The 25,234-nt window shown below is 35.0% G+C and overlaps 1 protein-coding gene across 1 annotated transcript in view; it reads right to left on the bottom strand.

The window, feature by feature from the left end:
* ZDHHC21 (zinc finger, DHHC-type containing 21) overlaps positions 1-22,515 on the bottom strand; it is a 66,636-nt gene extending 44,121 nt beyond the window's left edge. Inside the window, exons 1-6 of the mRNA XM_011930394.1 lie at positions 22,467-22,515; positions 16,336-16,465; positions 13,588-13,754; positions 10,480-10,678; positions 9,168-9,266; positions 2,763-2,874 (exon numbers count right to left, since the gene is read on the bottom strand). Of these exons, the coding sequence (XP_011785784.1) occupies positions 2,763-2,874; positions 9,168-9,266; positions 10,480-10,633 (365 nt within the window). The 5' untranslated portion in view covers positions 10,634-10,678; positions 13,588-13,754; positions 16,336-16,465; positions 22,467-22,515. The remainder of the gene's footprint in view (positions 1-2,762; positions 2,875-9,167; positions 9,267-10,479; positions 10,679-13,587; positions 13,755-16,335; positions 16,466-22,466) is intronic.
* Between the last annotated feature and the right edge of the window lie 2,719 nt (positions 22,516-25,234).

The following is a 25,234-nucleotide window of genomic DNA, read 5'->3' as shown; positions in this document are numbered from 1 at the left end:
AAAATGTATTCAAAACTATTTACAAATACATAGAGCTATACTTCCACCAATACAACAGTGAACCCTAACTAGGAAAGAGGATTAATGTTACAATCAAAAATTTTCAAGGCTAGTTTAAGCTGAATATTTTATTGTTCCAAATTTATTGTATCCAAATTGTCAAAGTATCCTAAAATTCCAGCAAAAAACCCTAGTTCAAAACTACAAATGACTTTGCACAAATGTCTTCATTTCAAAATAGTATTATACTGTCAATGAAAAAGAAATGATGTAACAGGTTTCGGTCCCAACTTAAATCGCTCTTTTTAACTTGTCATTAAACCATTTTTAAAGTCAAATATAGAACTGAACTGAAAAATCTTAGGTATTTCTCAGACTTAATTAAGAGTACATGTTTTGTAAACAAGAAAATCTACTGTGCTTTGTTATTTGCAAGCAGGATTATAAAAGAAGTGTGCTTATACACACTCAAAAATGCTCTTCAACAGCTGCTGATTGAAAGATGGCTTATCCTTGTTCTATCCTTCCTGTCCCCAGGAAGTTTGAGAAACAATGTCTATGATCACAGCATTCTTAACCAGAACAGCTTTAAGAAGCACTAAGGTACTCAATCCATATGAGTTCTTTTTGCAACATTTGAACTACTTAGAAAGAATGATCAAGCTGGGCGCGGTGACTCATGCCTGTAATTCCAGATTTTTGGGAGGCCGAGGGGGGCAGATCACCTGAGGTCAGGAGTTTGAGACCAGCCTGGCCAACATGGTGAAACCCCATCGTTGCTAAAAATCCGAAAATCAGCCAAGCATAATGGCATGCACCTGTAATCCCAGCTACTCAGGAAGCTGAGGCAGGAGAATCACTTGAGATCAGGAGGCGGAGGTTGCAGTGAGGTGGAGGTTGAGATCATGCCACTACACTCCAGCCTGGGCAACAGAGTAAGGCTCCATCTCAAACAAAAACAAACAAACGAAAAGATCAAAGCCAGAAATATAGAAAACCTTGAGGCATTGTGAGAATTGACCTCCAAACCTAAAACTGTGCTAGGCAGCTAAGTAGCGCAATTTCTGAAAACATCAAAAATTTTCCTTGCTTCCAATTTACTCTATACATTTCCCTGTTCTCTGAACATTTCAGCAGCGCTCTATCAGGAAATTTAATCATAAAAATTCCTGAATCTCTTTAGGTCCCTTGTCTACCGTCCTTTCTGATCCTCCAATCCTTTGTACTTCCGCCTCACTGCTAACAACTTCTGAAAAGTTGACTAAAACTATGGAAGCAAGAGGCCTAGAAAGAGAAATCACCCCAAGGTTAGAATTAAGGTTAAATAGCACCTTATTTGGCCACCAATAAGTGAGTCTTTCCTAGTTGATTTTTTTTTAATCTTAAACTACTGCATTCGTTTGGAAAAAAGTCATCAATATCCACTTGTATCATGAACATCTGTATTTTAGTTAATAAGAAACACTACAATAAGAGGTGCTTAAAAACTGAGTTTTCTGTATTATTAGCAATTATCTGAATACATATTTCACCTAACTTTCTAAAAATCTATTACTATTGTGACAGCAAACAGATCACTGAGCTTTAGAAGATTACTTGGGAATTAATCTGTTTAAATTCAAGGCACAGTTTTGAATATCAACTATATGTCATATACTATTCTATCTTGTTGACAGATTTAGAAATTTTTAAAATTTTTATGTAGTAACAAAGTGCTTTTATCGAAAATGCTCTTATTTTTTCCTGTTTCAGGAAATTATCTTCTATTTAAATAATCAGTCTATGCAAAACAACAAATTTCCACTAAAAGTTTGCTGATTAACTGTGCTATCAAAATAAGTTATCAAAAATAAGGAAAACTCTATAAACTAACATTAGAAAAAGCTAAACTCTACTTGAATCAATTTTAAATAAGTGCAATTACAAATTAAGAGGCTCACTATGTACATTTGCATATATGCATGTCTGTGTATACAAACATAAATACTACATACATGTATACAGATACATTTGTCAAATTCTACACTATACCAGTTTAAATATTTATACAGAGAGCCAATGCTAAGAAAACAGAATTAAATACAATATCTTGTTCACAGATTTTTGTGACAGCTTTAAAATGAGATACAATACAGAATTCACACAGCATTTGTTTTCAGTCTATTTCTCAACTGAACATTTTCTTTAAATATTACAAGAGAGCCCCCTATTGACCAAAACTGTTGACAGTTCTGCAGAATCAGCTAATTATCACTCACATACTTCCAACACGTACATAATGGTAGTAGCTATATCCAACACATAATGCTTAAAAAGCTTTAAGGGGTAAGGAAGAGGTTATCAGGGTGTCTGAAATGTTATTAATTAAACAAATAAAAAGGGAATACAAACATTCGGATGTATATGGTTTACTACAATTGGAAATAGCTACCATTTAAGTACATCCTACATGTCAGATATCTTATTACATGTTTTATATACATTGCCTCATTTAATACAACCACCTTTATCCTTTTGTATATTAGGTTGCATATTAATTCTTAGTTTTTTTGCTCAAATCTCTCCTTGTTAGCAAATATAGGATTTCTGTGGAAAAATGACATTGGGAGTTGATCAGTCATATAATCTAAATAACAATATCCTTATTAAGATATTGTAAAACTATACAACTTTAACATAACTTTTGTTTAAAGCTGCTAAGTTGTAAGATTTACGTTTTATTACCCACCCCCTTTTCTTTGCTAGAAGTGAATCACTCTTACCATGGACAGTGATGATCCATTCTCCTCACACAGTGGCCACAGCGGCTACAGTGATGGGAACGCTTTGGTCTCATCAGATTACACTTGTTACATAATTCCCAGAACTCCCTTTCTAGAGAAAGAAATTAAAATCCATTTAATGAAAGCAAGTGGGTAATGCTGAAATTTAGCAACAGTTGTTTAGAAGATTTTATAGGAAGACTTCAACATATAACTCTAAGAGATTTTTCTTCTTCTAAGCCTTTGGTGTAAACGTGTTTGCCATAAATATTGTGGTTCTATTCTATATATGTCTTATTTTGTGTGTTTCTAATTTAAAAGACTATAAAAATAAGACACTATTGTTACAGTCAAAGTAAGAGACAGAAAACAACGTATTTGGACCCTGGGTATACTGTGAGAATATAAGTAAAATCCAATGACAAAACCCTAAAGCCTAACCAAATTATTATACTACAACAATTTTATTTAAACAAATTGATTTCTAGAAATTTTATTTTTTGAAGGCTCTAAAGAAGAAATAATGCTGACCCTGGTTTCAGTTGATTAGTAAGTTGAAATCAATCCTATAAACTCATTTGAAAAACAGAGATGGCATTCCCCTCCACACACTTTCCCTAAATCATTTAATTTTTTAAAATATCAATAGATTCATTTAAGAGTGTACACGACAGGTTAGAGAAGGATGTCATATGGGTTTGGGAAGTGTCAGAATAGTTTCAGTAGTTAAAAATGTTATAAAATGACTATTATTTTTAATGAAAATAAAACAGTTCTTCACAAAACACTGAACTACCATCAAGTAACAATTTCCTCTAATCTGTAGGGAAATAGCACACAATTAAGTTCTGTGCATAAAACACGAAGTTTGCATAAGAGAAAAGGCTTTTGTTTTCATTAAAAATTGTCCTAATCAGATCCATGAAAACTATGGAAGAGTCATCTTCCTAGAAAAGACAATTGCCTTTTTATACAAAAATGTATCTTCTAAATATGTTGGAATGGAATTTTACTTTTACAAAATTCTTTTAATTTTCATCATTCGTGTTTATACCATCCCATAACCTCATTAAAAGTATGGGCACAGTAAGATTAGCCTAATTCCTATATTCAGATTGAATATTACTATATGAAGAGTGGGACCCTAGCACATAGTAGGTAGTCACTAAATGCTTGCTGACGTATGAAAAGTCTAAAATCAAAACATGAAAGATTCAAAATAAAAGTGAAAGATAATAGTAGACAGTATTCAATTTTCGAAAAAGATTCTCTATTTGAATTCCATTATTTTAGTTGAATGGTCAGGAGCAACATCAACATGCTGGACTTTTATATAGTAAAGCATTGGGAAAACATTCCCACTACAGATATCTCTGAAGAAACAAAGTATGAATAAAACCTACATCAAATTAATTGTTCCAATGACATGAAAGTTGAGAAATTATCTCTCATATTTGAAATCTCATTTTAAAAGAAAATCCTTTTTCATTTCTTACAGTTATTTTAATGAAAATAAATCATGCAAAAACAGCAATATTAAAGCTTGACATAGTTAAACTAGTATTATTTACCTCTAAGTGAACTAAAAACTCATTTAATATATAGCATATTACAATGTCACAAGCATATCATATCCCACTCCCCTGCTTAGATCAATGCTCCCAAACATCCCAGTGTTAAAACTTTGAATTCACACATTGCGAGGAATATAGACAGGAAGGAGGTTCTCTCCACAATCAACCAATTTTCATTAAAAGGCAATATAAAAACTTTGTTTTTATCAACCCCTTAAAACATAAACATGGTGTATTCATTATTGGTAATTTCTGAGAAATCAGCATATAATTCTTCATTTTATATCTAAAATGTATTCTCAGAAAAGAGGAGAGCACTTGGCTACAGTTAGAGAAAGCCTACAATTCTTAATCTAGACTACAGATACAAACTACAGTCTGCAGGCAAATCCAGTCTACCACCTGTTTCTGTATGACTTATGAGCTAAGAGTAATTTTTACAATTTTAAACTATTGAAAATAACAATTTGTGACATGTAAAAATCATATAAAATTCTAATTTCTGTGTCCATAAAGTTTGATGTACCCATCATTTACATATTGTCTATGGCTGCTTTTGTGTTTCAATGGCAGAGCTGAGGAGTTGTGATAGAGACTGTACGGCCCATAAAGCTGAAAATGTTTACTACAGGTCTTTATAGTAAAAAATAATTTATTTGCTAATCTATGGTCTGGACCATAAATTGATTTAAAGAAAGAATTTGAGTCATTCCTTTGATAACATGAAGACACCACGTAAGTATCTAAAACGAGAAATACCTGTAAAAACTCACAGTTTCACATATCTATATGAGCACATACATCTCTATATACTTAGGGAAGAAATGAGAAATCACTACTGTACAAAATCTAGAAATTTAATTGATCATCTAGAAGGTGCTTCTGGCTTGTGTAGCAAGAAAAAAAATCCATCCATCTTAACATACCCTACATATCTCTAAAGCCTTTCTTAGTCATTTCCCTTTCCTTTCTTTACTCATGTCCACATAGGATCTTGGTGACTGGTACATTCTGACGTCTGATGATTTTTGTACTAGCCATGTAATAATATTTTTAAAAAGCCTATGAGAAAAAGAGTTCAACTGAAAATTTATGATAACTTTAGAAAAATTAAAAGCTAACAGATACATTTTTAAGGGAGAGAAAAATCAAAATATAAAACAAAACCAAAAAAAAGGCAAACTCCATAAATGACTGAGGCTGTTTAATGTGAATAAATACATCATTTTGTTTAACCTGGAGATTTATTAATGTTGTAAATGCTTGAATGAATATAATGCAATGCTTGGTTTGTTTAACCCTCAGAAAGGAAGGAATCACCCTCTACTTGAGTCTTTTAAAAGACTCACCTTTTAAGGGACCCTCACTCAATTAATATATTTAAAATCACTAAGTAATGCTTTGAGGAGAAAAACATTACTTGAAATAAGCTAAATCAACACAAAGTTTGGGTCCTAACAGAGATTCCCTGACAAGAATCAGTTGTCAATGTAGGAAATAAATGTCAATAAGTCTCTCACAGATCACCTTTAAAAAGCAATATAAGAGGGAGGATAACACTAAAACTGTGAGTGAATACATGACCCTGATCACGGAATACAGGCATCCTTACAGCTTGGGGTAAATTTTCCAGAGACTGCATCAAAACACAACACATTTTTTTTTAACTTGAAAGAATTTCCTCTGTAATGCTATGTAAAAAAAAAAAAATGGCTCTAGTAATGACAAAACCACATGTCGAACATGCAAGTGAAAAACTTGATTAAAATGTTCTAAGGTTGATTGCGGTGATGGTTACGCAACTGTGGGTATACTAAAACCCATAGAATTGTACACTCTAACTGGATAAATTACACAGCATGTAAATTATATTCAGTAAAACATTTTTTAAACATAGTTAAGAACTTGAACAAAATTTCATAAAATATGAAAGTGATAAAAACATTTTTAACTGAAGGTGTTCATTTTATATTTTATTTCAAATACACATGTGAACAACTCAAGTAATATAAACAAACGTAACAATTTCATTTGACTGTTTCATCTACATGTTCAAAAGTTTATAAAGTCAAATTCTGAGAATCTTTTCATGAGAAAATGGAACATTTCCTTATATTCAAATTGCCTCATATTTAGTAAGTCACATATATACTAAAGTCATTGTGTTTCAAAAAAGCAGAAAGGCATGTAAAATATTTCAGAGTAATTCAATAAAAAAATAGTTAAAATCACCAAAGTATTAGGGCTTTAAGTTCCCTTTTCTGAAGAATTCAGTTATATGAAATTGCTCAACCTTTAAACATTCCTGAATAAATGTCACTCTTCTATAGTTTCAACTCTCTAGGCATTCAATATTATTTTTCACTGTTAAAATTTTGTAATGTTTTTTACTAAATTAAAATAATATTTACAAACGAATCAGGTAACCAGCACCAAAAAGTAAATGATGACTTAAGTTTTCCCCAGATTCATAACAAAGGTGAATAAAAAGCTAAAATTATCAATCTGTATATAGATCCATGGTAATAAAATGACAGAGACAAGGTTCTGGGTCTCTGGGCTGGATCTCACACCAACAACCAGCTGTTTAATCCAGGAAGGACAATCTATGCTCCTGACCACCCAGCCTACCTACCTCATACAATTACCATGAGGATCATACGATATGCGACATTTTTAGAAAAAGACTTTGGAGAAACATTAATATATGACAAGTAAGTGTATTTTTGTCAATGGAGTGAATGGGAAGTTTTTTGAATTCAGGAAAGAAAAATAGGCCACATGTCAACTGAGATAAGATGTAAAGCAGACATCCAAACAGTCAGCAAGATGCCAGGGTGCCCTACATCACTACAGTCTAGACATTAAAGATAAGAGTTGTTACATGTAGACTCAATTAGTCAATTAGGCCTAACGATGTAAATTTTGGGGCATATACAACATTCTTAACATTTTAAATTAGTTTCCAGTGTCTTTTTTTAATCACAAAATTTCTCATAAAAATTGGGATTCCCTGTATTCTAAGAATTTTAAGATCTAACAGTCTAATTGCATGACGATTTTACTGTAGCTGAGTAGAGACAACTACTTTCAGATACGGTATGAAATTTTTAATATGAAATACTTGCTATATGGCCCCTCTCATTGATTTGCAGTGTCTGGAACATCTAGGCATTTGAGTCTTTCACCACCGCAAACTAAAGAGTTCATCAGAAACAGGTCTTCAAGTTAGAAAATACCTGTTTCTTTGATTTTCATGGGCCACTGGATTTTCAAGTTGAAGTAGATAACACATGTCTACAATATTTTAGAGAGTTTTTAGCTAAGCCAGGTGGGAAGAAAAGTGATTTTATACAGATTGCAGAGTTGCCACCCTCCCTGCTCCTGTCCCACTGCAAAACACATATACATACACAAACTTCTCATGACAGTCCTACTGCCTCTATACATTAATAAAAACTTAATATTTAATGTAGTATTCAAAAACTTCTACAGTTATATAAACATCAGTGTAATATTCCCATTGAATCTCTGAATTTTCAAGGCCAACTAAGCCTCTAAATGATGGGTGTCGAAAAACAATAATCAGAATTTAAGGGAGACTTTCTAAGTAACTTGTCACTTAATCTAATTTCCTAAGAAATTACTGCATTAGTTCCCAAACTGTGCTACACACTGGAAGCACCTAGGATCTTTCAAAAATACTGATACCGGGTTCCTATGCCTCAGACATTCTGATTTAACGAAATGGGGTGTGACCTGGACATTGAGATTTTTTGAAGTTCCCCAGGTGGATTCTAATGTGCAGTAAGTTGGAAACCACTAAATTACCATAAAAGTATTTTGGTTCTGCAATGTACTACACAGGCATATAAATTTCTTTTTTTTTTTTTTGAGACGGAGTCTCGCTCTGCCGCCCGGGCTGGAGTGCAGTGGCTGGATCTCAGCTCACTGCAAGCTCCGCCTCCCGGGTTTCCGCCATTCTCCTGCCTCAGCCTCCCGAGTAGCTGGGACTACAGGCGCCCGCCACCTCGCTCGGCTAGTTTTTTGTATTTTTTAGTAGAGACGGGGTTTCTTACTAGAAGAAAGTTCAGAGAGTTTTCATAGCTTATATAGCAAACAATCAAAGAGTGAGCCTCAGGAATGAAAATAAATAAGGCTGTACAATATATACCCGGTATATAATACAACAAGCAATACATTTTTAATTCATTTTTGAGATTTGAATGGTCATTATGCAATAGAGTAATCAAAAATCACCTTCGACTGAAACTAGAATAAATGCTTGCCATTTTTCACTGAATTGTTAGAACTTGGAAAAATAGACAATAGTATTCTTAATACTACAAGTATTTATTCTAAGCAATATTGTCTTTATAACATAAGTGGCACCATCAAGAAAACCCCTTTATAAAATTAAAATATAACTTCTCAGATAATCATGTATCATTCAACAACTATGTACTGAGCATCTTAAATGACAGAGACTCTTCTGGATATGAGGGATACAGCAGTGAGTAAATGAAGAAAACAAAAACAAAAAATCTATACTCTCACAGAGCTTATGGAGATCTAGAATGGGAGGAGGAAGACAAACAAACAAGTAAACTGAAAAGGAAGCCAAGAGATGGGGTGTGGTGAAATTGCAGGGGTGCAGGGGGAGCAGGGTTGCAATTTTAAGTAGGGAAGTTTGGAAAAGACACATACAAGCAAAGACTTCAAAGCGGTGTTAGATGACATACATAACCAATACATATTAAAGGCAATAAAATATGTAAATAAAGACAGTAATTCTGGCATCAGCAAAACTGATGAATCCAGAGTACCATACCTCCATGCGGGATCTTGGGGTTCTCAGGGAGTCTTCCTGGATCAGTTATTGAGGCCCTCACTAAGGCAACCAGACAGAATATGGCAATGCCATAGAATACTTTAAAATAAATAAATTAAAGAAATTAGTTACTTATCCTTCAAAACATTTTATCAACAATCATAATTAAAGTTTAAAATGTGTATTTTAATAAACACCATCAGGAGAAAAATTTTCAAAAGATTAAAAAATAAATAATTTAACTCACCAAAGAATACTGTCAGGAGGACTATCTTAAATAGTACTAATTTTAATTATTATTTTACATTATAATAACTCAAACTTCTTATAAATCAGATCCCTTAACAGGGACTTCCTATTAATAATGGCATAAATGAATGGGCTCACTTTTAATTACTACATGTTCTATATTTGAAAGGATCAAAATACCAACAATTAAACTTTTTTATTAACTGGGTATCTTCAATATTACTCTGAATTAGTGAAGTTCAACTGTCCCTTTTGATGGATCTTAAAACAATTAATTTGAGAACTAAGACTTAGAAACGTTTTAATTTTAAAATTAATAACCAGAAAACAAAAATAGTAAGGGAAAATAGATTTGGCCACCATAATTCTACATTTTTAAATTAGTAAGAATAGAGGAATTCCGTTGGGGGATTAAAAAAACACTGTACATGTAAAAGGAACAGTCTCTGAGTGCTCGATCTAGGACTGACTGCATAGTACTGGACAGTTTTATCATGCATATAACATTTCCCATGGTTCGTGTGAGGTCAGAATGAGGTAATGGGCATGAAAACTGTAAATGTCATGTACATGTAAAACATATAATTTCAATTTATTTTAATCATAAGCAAGCCATCACTAATTGGCTAATAACTATCCAGAAGTTCTAAGTGCTATCATAATCAACCTCACAACCAATACTTTTCTTATGAAATTCTTACTTCTCAGTAACATATACTATCTCTATTCTTAAAACGACTACATTTGTAATTAGGTACAAAACAGCAATATTGAAAATACAGAGAGACATGCAAGTTATCACTACTGTGTCAGTTTTCTATTTTTAACAAAACGGTCTTTACGTACTTGGCAGTTAAAAATGGAGATATCACTTGTATTTAACTGCAAATCTATAAAGGCCATTATTTCTGTAAGTTCATAAATTAGTAAATAACTGAATATTGACAGCACTGCTAAAATACTAAATATATTAAAAGGAAAGTTATCATAGTGACACTACACTCCAAAAACGTTTACAGTGAGAAAAATAATTATACAAGAAAATAAAGATCAAGAAACTTACTTATTATTAATATGCCTGGAATATGTCCTTCTTCATAGTGAGGAAAGAGGACAATTTTGGGAATTAAAACAAAATTGTATAACCAAACAAAGACAATCAAACCCATGCAGCACCAACCATGTGGGTCAACAACAAAGTGAATCCGGAGACCCATTTTGCAGTCTTATAACTGCCTGCTAACCCACAAGGAGGGATGATCCTAAGGAGAAGGAACAAAGAAAATAATTACTTACATAGAAAAATTTGACTAAAAACTGTATTTCTGGCAAAACTTCTATAAAATGACATTGAGTTTTCTTTGCATATTTGATATTTTCTTTCTATAGTTGATATATTTATTGATACTTCTTTGTACATATTTTTTTACAATAAATACTTGGGAAAACAAACAGAAGTTTCAGGATATTCAAATTTTACCATAAGCTTCAAATAATTTCAATGTTTCATTATGAATTGCTATCATGGGTATAAACTGGAATCATCTACTAAATTTAAAACACAAGTTTGTCCTTAACCCAGTCCTTGCCACAATGAGTTGAACTTCCTGTGTAAACCCAAAAGAAATGAATCCACATGTCCACCAAAAGATTACATACAAAAATTTTTAGTAGCTTTAATCAGAAGACTGATGGTCACACAAGTCAAAATGGTGGCTATCTTGTGGTGACAGGGGTGTATGTTAACTGAAAAGGAACATGAGAGAACCTTTGAGGGGTTTGAAAATGTTCCATATCTTGACCTGGGTGGTACTTTATGGTTATATACATATGTAAACATTCACTGAGCTGTATACTTCAGAACTGTGCACTTTAGTTTAATTTTAAACTATAATAAAACACTTTTTAAGGATTTTGAAAAAATGACAAAAAGTGAAAATTACAAGTTGTCAAAAATATTAAAATTCAGAGAATGAAGCCCAGCAAATCTCATCATGATCAATTCAAGACTCCTGTTTAAATGAGGCTTTTCTTAGTTGAGTGTTAACAATATGCTAACAGATCTCTCAATGAGACACTTAAGGAATTAAGATACTTCTATATATATATATAGTACCAAAAAAGTGACTTAAAATACAACCATACTTTGGTAGATATAACTTCCAAGGCTGAAATAATAAATTGTTGCATAAAGCCTAGAGGGCACCTTTTACATAAAATGTAATGGTATAATAATAAACTAGGACAATGGTTCTCTAGCCTGTAAGAAAACCAAAAACACCTGGGGAGCTTTTTAAACATACATATCCCCAGACCCCATTCTACATCTACTGAATCATAATTCTTCATAAAGCTCAAAAAGCGATAAAATGTTGTAAAATGCTCTGCAAGAGTCTGATAACAGGTGACTGGTGTCTACGAACCACTAACCCATGAGCTTCACAAACACTTCAATGTTACCACAATGAGTTGAACTTACTTAGTTCAACAAATATTCGCTGAGCCTCCACTACACACCCATTACTTGCTAAACACTGCAGACACAATGATGAAGAAGACATGGTCTTTGCTTAAAACAGTCTAATGGGAAAAAGAATCAGAAAAAAGGCTTAATATGGTAAGTTCCAGATTTGCGGACAAAATGTTAATAGGGGCACAGAAGATGGGACTAGATAAACTAAGACTTCCTATAAGAGATGAAACCTGAATTCAGTCTTAGAAGGTTAGTAAAAGTTATCCAAGCAATGAAAAGTGACAACAATACCGCAAACAGAAGGAATAGCAAGGGCAAGAGTAGAAACTGTGGGAGGTATTACAACCTGCCATCACAAATCATAAAGCTTTCTGTGGAGAGTGAGTGCTAAGAAATACAGGCCTATATCATGAAGGACATAAAGATGCCATGTTAGAATGCTAAGACTGAATTCTTTGGCAATAGAAAGCTATTGAAGCAGAGGATTAACATGATGAAATGTGTACTGTGAATAAATTACTGAAGCTCTGGTGTAAATGATAAAACTAAAGACAGAGATCCATTAGGCTAAGAGAAGGCAAAAGCCAAAATTAGGTTTGCAGAAAGGAGCAATTGTTAGAATCAAACCAGTCTGACTTTCTGGTTAATCAGATATTAGGGGTTACAGAGGAAAGTGTCAAGGGTGGACTCCCAGATTTTCAGCCTATATCCCAGTCTACTTCATTCTAAGAACAACTCATAATCAATCGAAAAGCCTCAGGGTACCATCCCTTAGAGGCCTTGCCAATGTTCTTCAAGCTATAAAGCTACTGAAACAAAGAAAAAGACACTAAGGAATACTTAATTTTAAAGGAATACCCCCGTTTTCTCATCCCCAGATCCTGCAAATATTGGGCCAGCAGGAAAAAAAAAAAAAAGAACCCAAATGCAATACCACTCAATGGTTTAAATCAGATATATTCTAACTTGTGTATGAATTCTAAAATAGAAATAATGCCTAGGCCACTAAACTAATAAAAGTTTCATTTATTTATCTTTTAATTTAAAAATCAAAAGACAGATTGGTATCATTAAAATGAAGAAAGTCAGGATAAAGCATGCTATTTAATTTGCTAAGAATCATTTTAATAAAGGAATCTCAAATACAAATGGTAAGGTATCTACACAGTCAAAAAGAGAAACATTCAAGACAATGTTAATTTTTTAGTCTTGCCAACTATCAAGTGCTAAAAGAAATGACAAGTGCTCTTTCAACATGTTCAGTATTATTAATTGTATGTATCTTTCTTTCTTTAATGTTTCAGTTCTATTCAAGACTAAAAACAGAACATGAATTTCATTAAGTACATATGAGAGTAACTTCATTACTTATTTCTAAATTTATTAACTTTAGAAACAGAAAAGTACATGACCTAGCAAAACAAGTGGTAAAATTATCAAATATTCATTTTTGAACTCCATTTTTATTTTCCTCTACTAGAGAACAACAAATTTTTCTTTATCACTAGAAGAGATCTCTCACAACAAAAAAAAATTACAAAGTGAAAAGTATAGTTTAAAATATATCCATTTTTCCTGGACGTAAACACACATAGATGACAATCTCTAAAAGAGCAAGCATCCCTAAGGAAAAGTGAGCACAGGATAGAAAAATACAACAACAAACAAGTAAGATGTTTAATATATTTTTAAAAATACCTGACTGGTAAAACTTAGCTCCACATAATCCTCTCAACTGGGTTGCAGAACACAAAACAGTGATCTTCCAAGTGCTCCAAATCAGATGACAAACCACAAATGCGTAACTGGAAGAGGTGCAAGATCATCTCTCCACTCAATTAATATCTACCAGGCGTGGCTTATGGCTGAAGAGAAACTATTACACATCCTGAGCAATGACCAAACTGAACACAATGCTGTTACTCGGTCTTAAGGACAGCATTCATAAAATACTTTCATTAGCGGGAGATTCCAACATACTAATTTGTATATTAAATGGTGAGCTCATAACTCAAAACTCTAATTAAGTAACTAGTGGATATACTGGTACTTCTACTTTTTTTTAAGATTGCTATCTGGTAACTATAGTCGACTACAGGGACTAAATGATGTAAATTACTACAGCACAAACTTTAAAAACAATTATAATTTCACTCTAATAAACCAGACTGAGTAAATATTTATAATGTTCAACTTATTCCAGTGGAATACTACCATTTTTTGCCTTTTCAGGCAACTTTATTTCACCACATATTCTCCTCAAGAAGAATACTCAAGTCACCATGAAAATGACAGAAAACTATTATTGGACAGAAAACTGTAACATCAAGATGCAGATTTTAGAAAATCATAAAGATTAGCCAAAATAATTACCAACAAATATATCCAAACACGTATGTCTATGCTTACAGTTTTATATGACTCTTCACCTCAGCCTAAGTGGTCTTGTTACCACTGTTCGACGATATTCCATCACTCATTCCTCCTGTCTGAAACGACCCTACCATTCTGCTTACTCCATCTAAATTCAACTCAGACTTCAAGGGCAATTTGAATCTCATTCTCCATTTGAAATTTTTCCTGGCACTTCAGTTCACAATGATTTATCTTTTTCTTCTAAATTTCATTAAATGGAAAAGTATTAGAATAGCAAGTGGTTTTATATTCTTGGAAGAAGGAAGGCCTTCACAATGAAGACCCATCAGCCATGTCTGACCAGATAAAAATTAACACATCTGAAGCCCAAAACACACGAAAAGCAAAGCTAAAAGATAAAGCATTCCTGGAAAAAATACAACACATGACTGACAAGAGGCATACAATGTAAATATATAAAGAAGCAATTCACAAAGGGAAAGAAATCCAATGGCTAATCATTACCGATTAGGAAAATGTGAAATAAATAACAAGGTACATTTTTCATATATTGTACTGAAAAACTTTTAGAAAGATGATATCCAATGTTAAGAGGGCACAGAAAAAAAGGACACTCTCATACATTACTGGTGGGCATGTAAACTGATACAATCATCTTGGGAGGGCAATTTGGCAGCATGTATCAAAAAGTAAAACCCTTTTACCCAGCAGTTTTATTTTTACTGTTACCTACAGAAGTACTCCTGAGACTGTATATACACATACGAGGATATACAAGGATAGAGCACTTTCCGTAATCATCAAAGCATGGCACAATCTAAATGTCCATGTATAGAAAAGGGAATGATCAAATAAATTCTAATACACCCATAGTGTAAACTATTTCCAAGCTATTGCAATTTTTTTTTAAAGCAGAAAAGAAGGCAAATTTAGATCTGCATATAACTACCCACAACATACTGCTGAGTGAATAAAGCAAGTGACATAGGCAAAATCCATTAGGAGTGGAGAGGGAACAGACCTTAACTGGCTTTCTGGAAAGAGACAGGGATAGAGACAGACCAGAAACAGGCATGAGGGAACTCTTTGTGGTGATAATAAGTATGTTTCTATTGATAATGGAGTCTGAGTTACAAAGATGTATGAGTTTGTCAAAACTCAGCAAATGTACACTTAAGATTGTTGCACGTCAGGTATGTAAATTTACCTTTAAGAAACTGTAAACCAATACTGAGCCCTAATTAACAATATGTATACTGAATTATGTAGAGGGAAAGCATATTGATGTCTGCAATTTACTTTGAAATGAATCCCCCAAATTAATAACAAAGTGGATAGAAAGATACATGAACATGTGCTGAAATTTGTTACAATGTTTTTTAGGAATCTAAATGATAAGTATTCAGATGTTACACAATAAAATTCAATGCTTCTGTTGGAAATTTTTCAAAATTAAGTGTTGGGGGAAGCAAATTATACAATAGTTTATATAACATTTTTGTTAGAAAAAATATGTGTGTATGTGCATAAGTAATTTCTGCACAAGTGCAGGAAAAAAAGACTGCAAGAAAACAGACCAATCAAACTGTTCTCAATGGGCTGAGAAAGGAGCAGTGAGAAGGAAGGCTTTCAAATATTTATGTGTTCTAAGTTTATCAACAACTATGTACTTCTAAATTCTTTTCAAATAAAGATAACCTAAGAGACACTAAACTTACAAACAAAATGTTTAACTTAGGCCTCTTTGTCACTATATATTATCCTTATAGTAAATGCTTTTAAAATTATTACTTTTAAAAATGAAGTACGGAAGGATTTGCTGTAAAGCCATGTAACACTTACGGTAAGATGTTTCCCAAACTTATTATTTACAGATTATTTTTCTCTACGGAAAAAGTCTTATTTAAGAAAACAGATTTGGTTAAAACTTAGTATAAAAACTTTTAAATAAACATAAAGTAACCACATTTGCTAACTGACAATTAAGTGCATCTAAGCATAAGACTCCAAGGATACCATGGCACATAATTCAAAAATATATCATCATGTAAAATCAAAAAGCAAACTTACCACTTGCAAATTCACTGAGGTGTGCTGTGATTTTTCTGGCACCAGCATTTAGAGATTTTCTTTTGATTCATTTTTTTCAATTATATGCCACCAAATAGATCTCTCTTCAATAACAGTTTTCCATGAGGACCTATTAATGGTTTAAGAAACAATGATTTCTCACAAAGATAAAAACGATAAGCAACTAAATATTCTAACTGTGAAAATGCCAATTACAAATGTCTTAAATTTAGAAATAACAACAAAAAAATTCAACTCCATTTGATTCTGTGCTTTCATATCCCACCCATCCCTTCAGAATTTGCATTTGGTTACCATTATACATGAGAGTCTCTCTTTCAAAATCACTCCATAAAATCAAATAAGCATTGTATGTTCAGTATTTGGGCTCCACTACACACTTCCTTGGCCACAAATCACAAAATAACAATAGATTCTGCTAGAAGTATATAATCACAATTCATAAACAAAGATAAACAGCCTAAAATGGAAGTTTTAATTTAAAATGTTTTAAGACAGTTAATCCTCCTGTAATGAAACCATTAAGAGAGTCAAACATAAGTCAGTTTCTACAATTCAGGCTTAAAAATATATACTGTAAAGTCCTGTATATAACATATACTGATGCACTACTTTATTAACTCAATCAACATTTAACTACTATACATACTATGCTTTAACACAGGGTATAGATGAAAAAGAGAGACTCTATCTTCAATGGAGGCAGACTAGCAAACAGACTAGACCAGTAAGATAAGTTAAGAAAGAGGGCAAGGGGACAAGACTGTTACCTCATATGGTAAGGATATTGGTTCATAGGTCATATTACAAAATTTATTTCTTACAGTACATAGCCATCAGGAAAAGATTCCTGAAGACAACAAACCCTGTAAGTTAGCTAGATGAAGAATGGAGACTCTGCAGACCAAGAGAACAGAAAAAGCAAAGGCATAAAAGCAGGCAAAGGAAATCTGAGTAAACTGAAATAACAAGAATCACTGCATAAAGAATGGGGTAAGATGTTCATCCTTTTGACCACAACCAACTCTAATAAATTTTATAACATTACTAGTACACACAGATATATATGAATAACTAAAAAAGTTTAATGAAGTGATATTTACCCTTACTACATATGACACACGCTGATACTGCTATTCTATTTTTTCTTTTTTTTTTTTTTTAGACTGGGTCTGACTATGTTGCCCACGCTGGAGTGCAGTGGCTATTCCCAGGTGCGATCATAGCACACTGGGCTCAAGCAATCCTCCTGCCTCAGTCTCCTGGGCCGCTGGCACTACAGTTGGGTACCACTGCAACCTATTTATTTTACTTAAATAAAAATGTATAATACTGGTCATAGCCTACTAAACCGATTTCATGACCCACAGGTAGATCCTCAGATTGAAAAACACTGTTAAACCATGCCAATGAGTTTGGATTTCACCTTGAACACAGTGGAAAACCACTGAGGGATTTTAGGCAGTAAAATGCCATGATCAAATTTGCATTTTCGGAAGAACGGACATAATCTGAGGGCTGAATTTTGGTGGACTGATAAAGCACTGAGATTGAATACATGCAACCAGGTAGACTGACTGTTAACCCGGCAAGAAATGATGAGGGCACATGGGGTAAGCACCCCAAAAATGGTAACTGATAAGAGGAATGGTGTGTGTGTGTGTGTGTGTAAGTGGGTGGGGTAGTGACACTTAAGGCAGGAGGCATACTGAAAAAGGGCAGACCTGGGAGAACTTAAATAAATAAAACTGATAGGACTTAGTGATCAATTGGGAGCAGAGGGCAGACTAGGATGGCTCCCAAGTTTCACATTAGGATCTAGGTGAAGGGTGGAACCATTCTCTAAGACAGGAAACAAAGGACAAGTTACAAGTGTGTTAGGTGTGCTGGTTACCACAGCAACAGCAAACTATTAAATACTGAGAATGTAAAAAACACATCAAAATTATTACCATTACATTTCTTTTGCCTTTATACATTTGTGGGGGGCAGGGAACTTGTATTTCCTCCCAAGGTCAACTTCTCTATGGTCCATAATTGTTAGATTGTCAAATAAACTTTGTTTCTACTCTTAACTTTTTAAGCTAATTTAAAGTGGGCTCCTTGGCTGCACCTTTGCTTTTATAGAGACTGAACACAGAATTATAAAGTTAAAGGCTGGGTACAGCGGCTCATGCCTGTAATCCCAGCACTTCGGGAGGTTGAGGTGGGAGGATCATTTGAGGTCAGAAGTTCAAGATCAGTCTGGCAAACACGGCAAAACCCTGTCTTCACTAAAAATACAAAAATAAGCTGGGCATGGTGGTGTGTGCCTGTAATCACAACTACTTAGGACGTTAAGGCACGAGAATCGCTTGAACCCAAGAGGCAGAGGTTGCAGTGAGCAGAGATTGCACCACTGCACTCCAGCCTGGGCAACAAGGCGAGACTTCATCTCAAAAAAATAAAAAAGTTAAAGAGCTGCTACCCCAATGGCAAATAAATGAATTCTTTCAGGAAAAATTTCAAACAGAATTAAATGTGGTACAACAAAACGTTTTTGAAACATGGCCAAAAACAATAATGCTGCTAAGTCTATGACTTGAGAGTGGCTTCCTAATGTTTCAGCAAAACAGTAGTTTCTATCAGTCACGTTAGCAGGCTATAGCACAGGTCAATCACCCATGAGTCAAATCCCAGTCACTCACTGGCTTAAAAACAAGAAAAATCCTACTTTACATTTATAGTTATTAGAGCTACACTGCAGACACAGCCTCTGAAATGAGATTCATATTTTAGTATTAGATAAACACCACCACCGCTAGAAATCAAATCTCATCTATGTGGTAATAAAAGTAATGCTGGGCCAGGCACCGTGGTTCATGCCTGTAACCCCAGCACTTTGGGAGGCCAAGGTGGGCAGATCACCTGAGGTCAGGAGTTTGAGACTGGCCTGGCCAACATGGTGAAACTCTGTCTCTACCAAAAATACAAAAACTAGCCAGGCATAGTGGCGCCTGCCTGTAATCCCAGCTACTCCAGAGGCTGAGGCATGAGAATCGCTTGAAGCTTGAACCCAGGAGGCGGAAGCTGCAGTGAGCAGAGATCATCGTGCCACTGCATTCCAGTCTGGGAGCAAGAGCAAGGCCCTGTCTCAAAAACAAAACAAACAAACAAAAGTAATGTTGGGCCTAAACATCCCAAAAATTGGAATAACAAAACAATTCCAAAGCTTCAAAACTATACAACGTCATTAAATATTTTTGATACTGCTATGCCTGAAAGAATACAATCAACACTTTACAAGCTAAGTTTTCAAACACACCAAATTTTTTTTCCCACAGTGCCAAGAGAAAATGCTTATTAGATGAATATATGAAATTTTAAACTTATTAATTACAGCCAACAATGAATTTAGAAAGCAGAGCTACAGCTAAAAACATATTTATAAAACTTTTTGACTTCTGATATCATTCTACTCTGAAAACTGGTCAAGTGTAGGCAGTTAAATAATTCTCCGTAAAAATCACGCTCTCCTTGCCAATTAGGAATTCAATTTTTTAAATATCACACAGATATTCAGTTGATTATCAACAGATTAAAAAATTAATCTTCTACAGATGTTAAAAGAGAAATTATGACACAGTCTCTTATTCACTTTCCAAGCTTTAGTTTCTTTTCTGGCTTCAGTTTGACCATCTGTAAAATGGAGATAAAAATGTCAACTTACACAGTTGCTGTCACGCTTAAAAGAGAAATTGCCTGGCAAAGCAGCACCTCCAAAATGCTAACTTTACAGGGGAGTGAAGGAGAGAGGAAAGGAAGGGAAAGTAAAAGGTAAGTTTTGCTTCTAGTTTTACAAACTCCAGAATGAAACAATGTTTCTGGGTCCCCATCATTAAAAGTAATGAAACGGTTTAACAATACCCCAGGGCCTGCTCTTGCCTGTAATCATAACACTTGGGAGGTGAGTTGGGTAGGATTGCTTGAGCTAAGGAAATCCAGAGCAGCCTGGGCAACATAGCCAGACCTAGTCTCTAGTCAAAAGACAAACAGTGGTGGCTCATGCCTGCAATCCCAGCACTTTGGGAGGCCAAGGCGGGTGGATCACCTGAGGTCAGGAGTTCAAGACCAACCTGGCCAACACGGTGAAACCCCATCTCTACTGAAAATACAAAAATTAGCCAGATGTGATGGCAGGTACCTGTAATTCCAGCTACTCAGTAGGCTGAGACTTGAACCCAGGAGGCAGAGGTTGCAGTGAGCTGAGACTGCCCCACTGCACTCCAGTCTGGGTGACAGAGCAAGACTCTGTCTCAAAAACAACAACAACAAAAAAAAAAAAAAAAAACAGAAAACCAGCCGGGTGTGGGAGCACTCATCTGTAGTCCCAGCTTATTGGGAGGCTGAAGTGGGAGGATTGCTTAAGCCAGGGAGATGGAGACCAAGGTTGCAGTGAGCTCTGACTACACTGCACTCCAGCCTGGGCAACAGTGAGACTCTGTCTCAGACAAAAAACAAAACAAGCACAAGAACAACAAAAAATGCCCCGTTATCTACTTTTCTAAAGTCTAAACAAGTTAAAAAAAAACTTCAAATATGAGAGCCCTTCAGCTAGTATTACACTAGCTGAAGTTATATGTCTACATGTTGGCTGGGGGGGTTCTTTAAGCAGAAAACCAAAAATAGAGATTTGATCTAAAATAGAATGACTGAACTAGGCTGGGCATGGTGGCTCACGCCTGTAATCCCAGCACTTTGGAAGGTCGAGGTGGGTGGATCACGAGGTCAGGAGATCGAGACCATCCTGGCTAACACGGTGAAACTCTGTCTCTACTAAAAATACAAAAATTAGCCAGGCGTGGTAGGGGTGCCTGTAGTCCCAGCTACTCAGGAGGCTGAGGCAGGAGAATGGCGTGAACCTGGGAGGAGGAGCTTGCAGTGAGCCGAGATTGCCTCACTGCACTACAGCCTGGGCGACACAGCAAGACCCCATCTAAAAAAAAAAAAAAATAGAATGACTGAACTAAAGCCCCTAAACTAAATCACTTTCAATTAAAAGCAGGACTGGTGAGCAAAGAAATAAAGTGTGAAAGAAAATCAGTACTTGATTTCAGAAGCTAACAAAGAATGTATAATGTAAGCAGGGATTCTGAATCAATTGCTGAGTTTTCCAGGAAGACTGTAAAAACGTGGGTGGACGAAGTGTCAAAGCATAACATACGTGCATGTACCACCAATAGTTTCAAGAATCCACTCTGTAGACTAAGTTTTTAAATTACATTCTGGGCAAAACTGAGCATAAGCTGTTGCTCTTCTCATAAATTTGCTTTTGTGTTTACCAGTCTCATGAGTAAAAAATAAATACAAATGATTGTATTAGTAGTACTACACTGAAGTATTATTAATACTGTTAACACTATCCTGTACTAGCAGTACTAGTAGTATTAGCAGTACTAGTAGTATTAGTACTGCTAATACAGGCATTTACCTTTATTTTTCCCTAGTTGCATTAACTTGCTTTAACTTTAGAGAAAGTAGGTAACTGGGGCACTGTTTTTTATGTGTGTTTGTCTGAGACAGGGTCTCACTATGTTGTCCAGACTGGAATGCTGCAATCAGAGCTCACTGCAGCCTCGGTCTCCATTCTCCCCAGCTCAAGCTCACTTCATTAGAATCTTCTAACAAAAAGTAAAAATAGCTTGGGAGGTGTGGGGCGATACGAATTAAAGACCACCAAATATTGTTTCAGTCAGTATAAAATTTCTCTTTGGGAGTTTTCATTTAGGGAGATAGGAGTGGGAAAAGGAACTGAAAGGGCAAGATTAATTGTAGGATAGGAATGGGGATGAAAAACAGATAACTTTTGTTCCAAAATCAGCAGAAGGAAAAACCTTCAGATACAGTAAAAGTCAGAAATGAAGAGGCCCAGGCTTTTCCTGGGTATGGATCAAGTATGTTCTTCTAAGAAGGAAGGGGAAGCCTGCTACTTACCTTCTAGTACCCACTGCACCAAGAGAGATTGGTTTGGGTGGTGGGTAGGAGACTAAATTAGATTTCCTTCACACCAGGCTTTACCAAAGCAGGCATGATTTAAGAACACTAACACCATAAGAAAAATCTCTCCTCACCTGCTTGCTGAAGCTGAAAATCCTGCAGTAAGTGAAAAAGTTCTTCATTCTGTAATTACAGATAAAAAGCTTAAAATCAGAAGCCTGGCTGACATCACACTTGGGCATTTTATATTAGAATTAAAAAAAAATTCATCAGTGAATGGTAAAATACCTATTTTACCCAACCTGCCCTTTTGTAGAAGTAGCAACACATAGGTTAAGAGAATCTCTGAAATGGTGAAGAAGGTGAATCTACTCTGAGAGAAACAGCAGAGGAAAAAGCAGCTTGAAAAGCAGAAGGCAAACTTCAAAAATGTCACAATTTTACCCAGGTTAGATCTAAAGAGCGAAACAAACACATAAACTACCATCATACTAAGGTATTTTTGTTCAGGGAGCTATCAATGAGCAGTGATGATTCACATGTCTATGAAAATGTGCTTTTTAAACTAGTCTGACTTATCAAGAATTCTTAACAAATCACTTTCAACAATAAAAACTTTTTTAACAATTTCATCTGTATTTTAAACTTTAATGAGTTATTTAAGCACTGATTATTCTACTAGATGCTAAATTGCCTATTACAACTAATGTATGTGAAAAGTTGAATCTGAGCCCTAATGTTTTACTAAAACAACATAAAAAGTTACATTCCTTAAAATAAAAGTAAAACTGAATTTAGGGAACAAGCTCTTGGCAATAAAAACAGCCTTTCCTCTGCCTTCCCTATTTTGCCTGGTAATACTGATACTGCCACTGTGTCACCTCCTATGCTAAAAAAGTTTTCATTGAGTCACATTCAATTACAATTCCAGAAAAACAGCTCCATGGAGACATTACTCAACTTCTCAAGCAGTTTCTTCACTAAACCACTATATAATAAGACTAGCAGGAGGACAAACAGTTTGCTCCTTTATTGACCTTCTCACTCTTTTCCTCTCCATGCAAAGAGGTTTTCGGGAAAATGGCTTACAGATGGCAGCAGCTTGCGTTTGTTACTATTCACTATAACAAGTCCCTGGATTGTAACTGCAGAGGCCATTTAAGTCATGGTCTTTTTCAAGCTATATGTGGGTCACATTTTATAAAACCATTATTTTATTCATGTGCTTTTCCATAGGTTCTGAATCGGTCATTACGAATTAAAGAAATGAGGCAGTAGGCAAATAAGAAGTACAAATGTTATGATTCATTGATTCTTATTTCAGAACTTCCTGTTAAGCTGATTATGTGTCTGCATTTTTAAACGCTTAGATTTATCTTATTAAACAAAGCACCTCATAGGCAAAAGTGACACAGTCCTCATCATTTCTTTAAATGATGTTCTATTTCATTTATTCCAACTACAGCTTCCCAAGTACGTTAACAGAAATCTCAACAGTGTGAAAGGATCTAATAGAATTGTTTCCATCGAAAATGATGAATTCTGGAAGAGTACTACACCAAAACAATTATGGAACTACACATTTTAACTTGTATTTTGATATAATTTTACTAATACTTCGTATATGTTTTTAATGTACCTTCAACACGTTAAAGGGTCTTATATTATTTAAAAACATAATATTTTCCAAGTAAGCATGGAAAAGCTAAAATAAGCCTTAAAGAATTTATGATGGTATACAGAAAATAACATGGGTCATTGCCCTACCCATGACCCCACAGCTGGATAGTGACAGAAATGGGACTAGAATCTAGTTTTTCTTTCCATGACACCAAATCTCATTTGGTTTTCTTTCCAATTGATTTCTCACCTCAATTCTTCAAACATCTTTTTGCTTTTAAGAGATGGCACAACTAAGGAAAAATAGAGCATCTCTCTGAATTTTATCTTTAAAATAAGTAAAATCTAAAGAGTTAGAAGAATATTACACCAAAAGCCTTTTAATCCAGGAACGGCACATGCTAAGCAGTCATCAAATGGTGACTGTTATTAGTATCATTCTTACCACAAGGAAGGCAGTGAATTTTTAAAAGTGTACATATTAGCATAGTAGGCTGAGGACCTATTTAACACATCTTTTTAAATTGCACTTAATTATCGTTGGTCGTCTTTGGACTGTAACTTTACAATATAATTTATGACCCGCCCACAATGACCTTGATTTTTTTTTTCTCTTGTACTTTCAGGGGATGCTATATTGCAATATTTTAAAGTAATAATTGGTCATGTCCTCTCAGCCTGATAATACAGACAACCACCCTGACTCTCAAGGGATCTTAAAATGTGACACACATATAGCTTGAAAAAGACCATAACTTAAATGGACTCTGCAGTTACAATCCAGCGACCTATTATAGTGAACAGTAACAAGTGCAAACTGCTGCCACCCGTAAGCCATTTTCCCGAAAACCTCTTTGGATCGAGAGAAGAAGAGTGAGGAGGTCAATAAAGGAGCAAACTGTTTGTCCTCTCTGCAGCTTCACACCAGAAGTCTGGAATGAATGAATAGCTCTGGAACAGCACAGAGAAACCAGGGATCCCAGTGTAGGTCTCCAGACGGGGGTGCGGAGACAGAAACTGTAGTTTACAAGCGAGAAACTCAGGAAATAGATTTTTAAAAAATAAATAAATAACTAGCCAACACCGTCTCGACTACAGCAGGAACCCCTCACCGCCAGTTTGAGGGAGGGGCACTTGGCAGGTGGCTGCAGCTCTAGCAGAAGACGCTCTGAGAAAGGCCAGGCCTGGGGCGGGGAGGCACCGAGAAGCCCCGGGGTTCCAAGCAGAGCAGGTGCAGGGGGCGTGCAGGGACAGGTGAGGGCGTCCCGGCGCGGAGGAGCGG

Source organism: Colobus angolensis, unplaced genomic scaffold, assembly GCF_000951035.1.
Source record: "Colobus angolensis palliatus isolate OR3802 unplaced genomic scaffold, Cang.pa_1.0 Scaffold86, whole genome shotgun sequence".
Lineage (NCBI taxonomy): Eukaryota > Metazoa > Chordata > Mammalia > Primates > Cercopithecidae > Colobus > Colobus angolensis.
The sequence above is the reverse complement of the archived record's forward strand: the minus strand, read 5'-3'. Positions and strand labels throughout refer to the sequence as shown.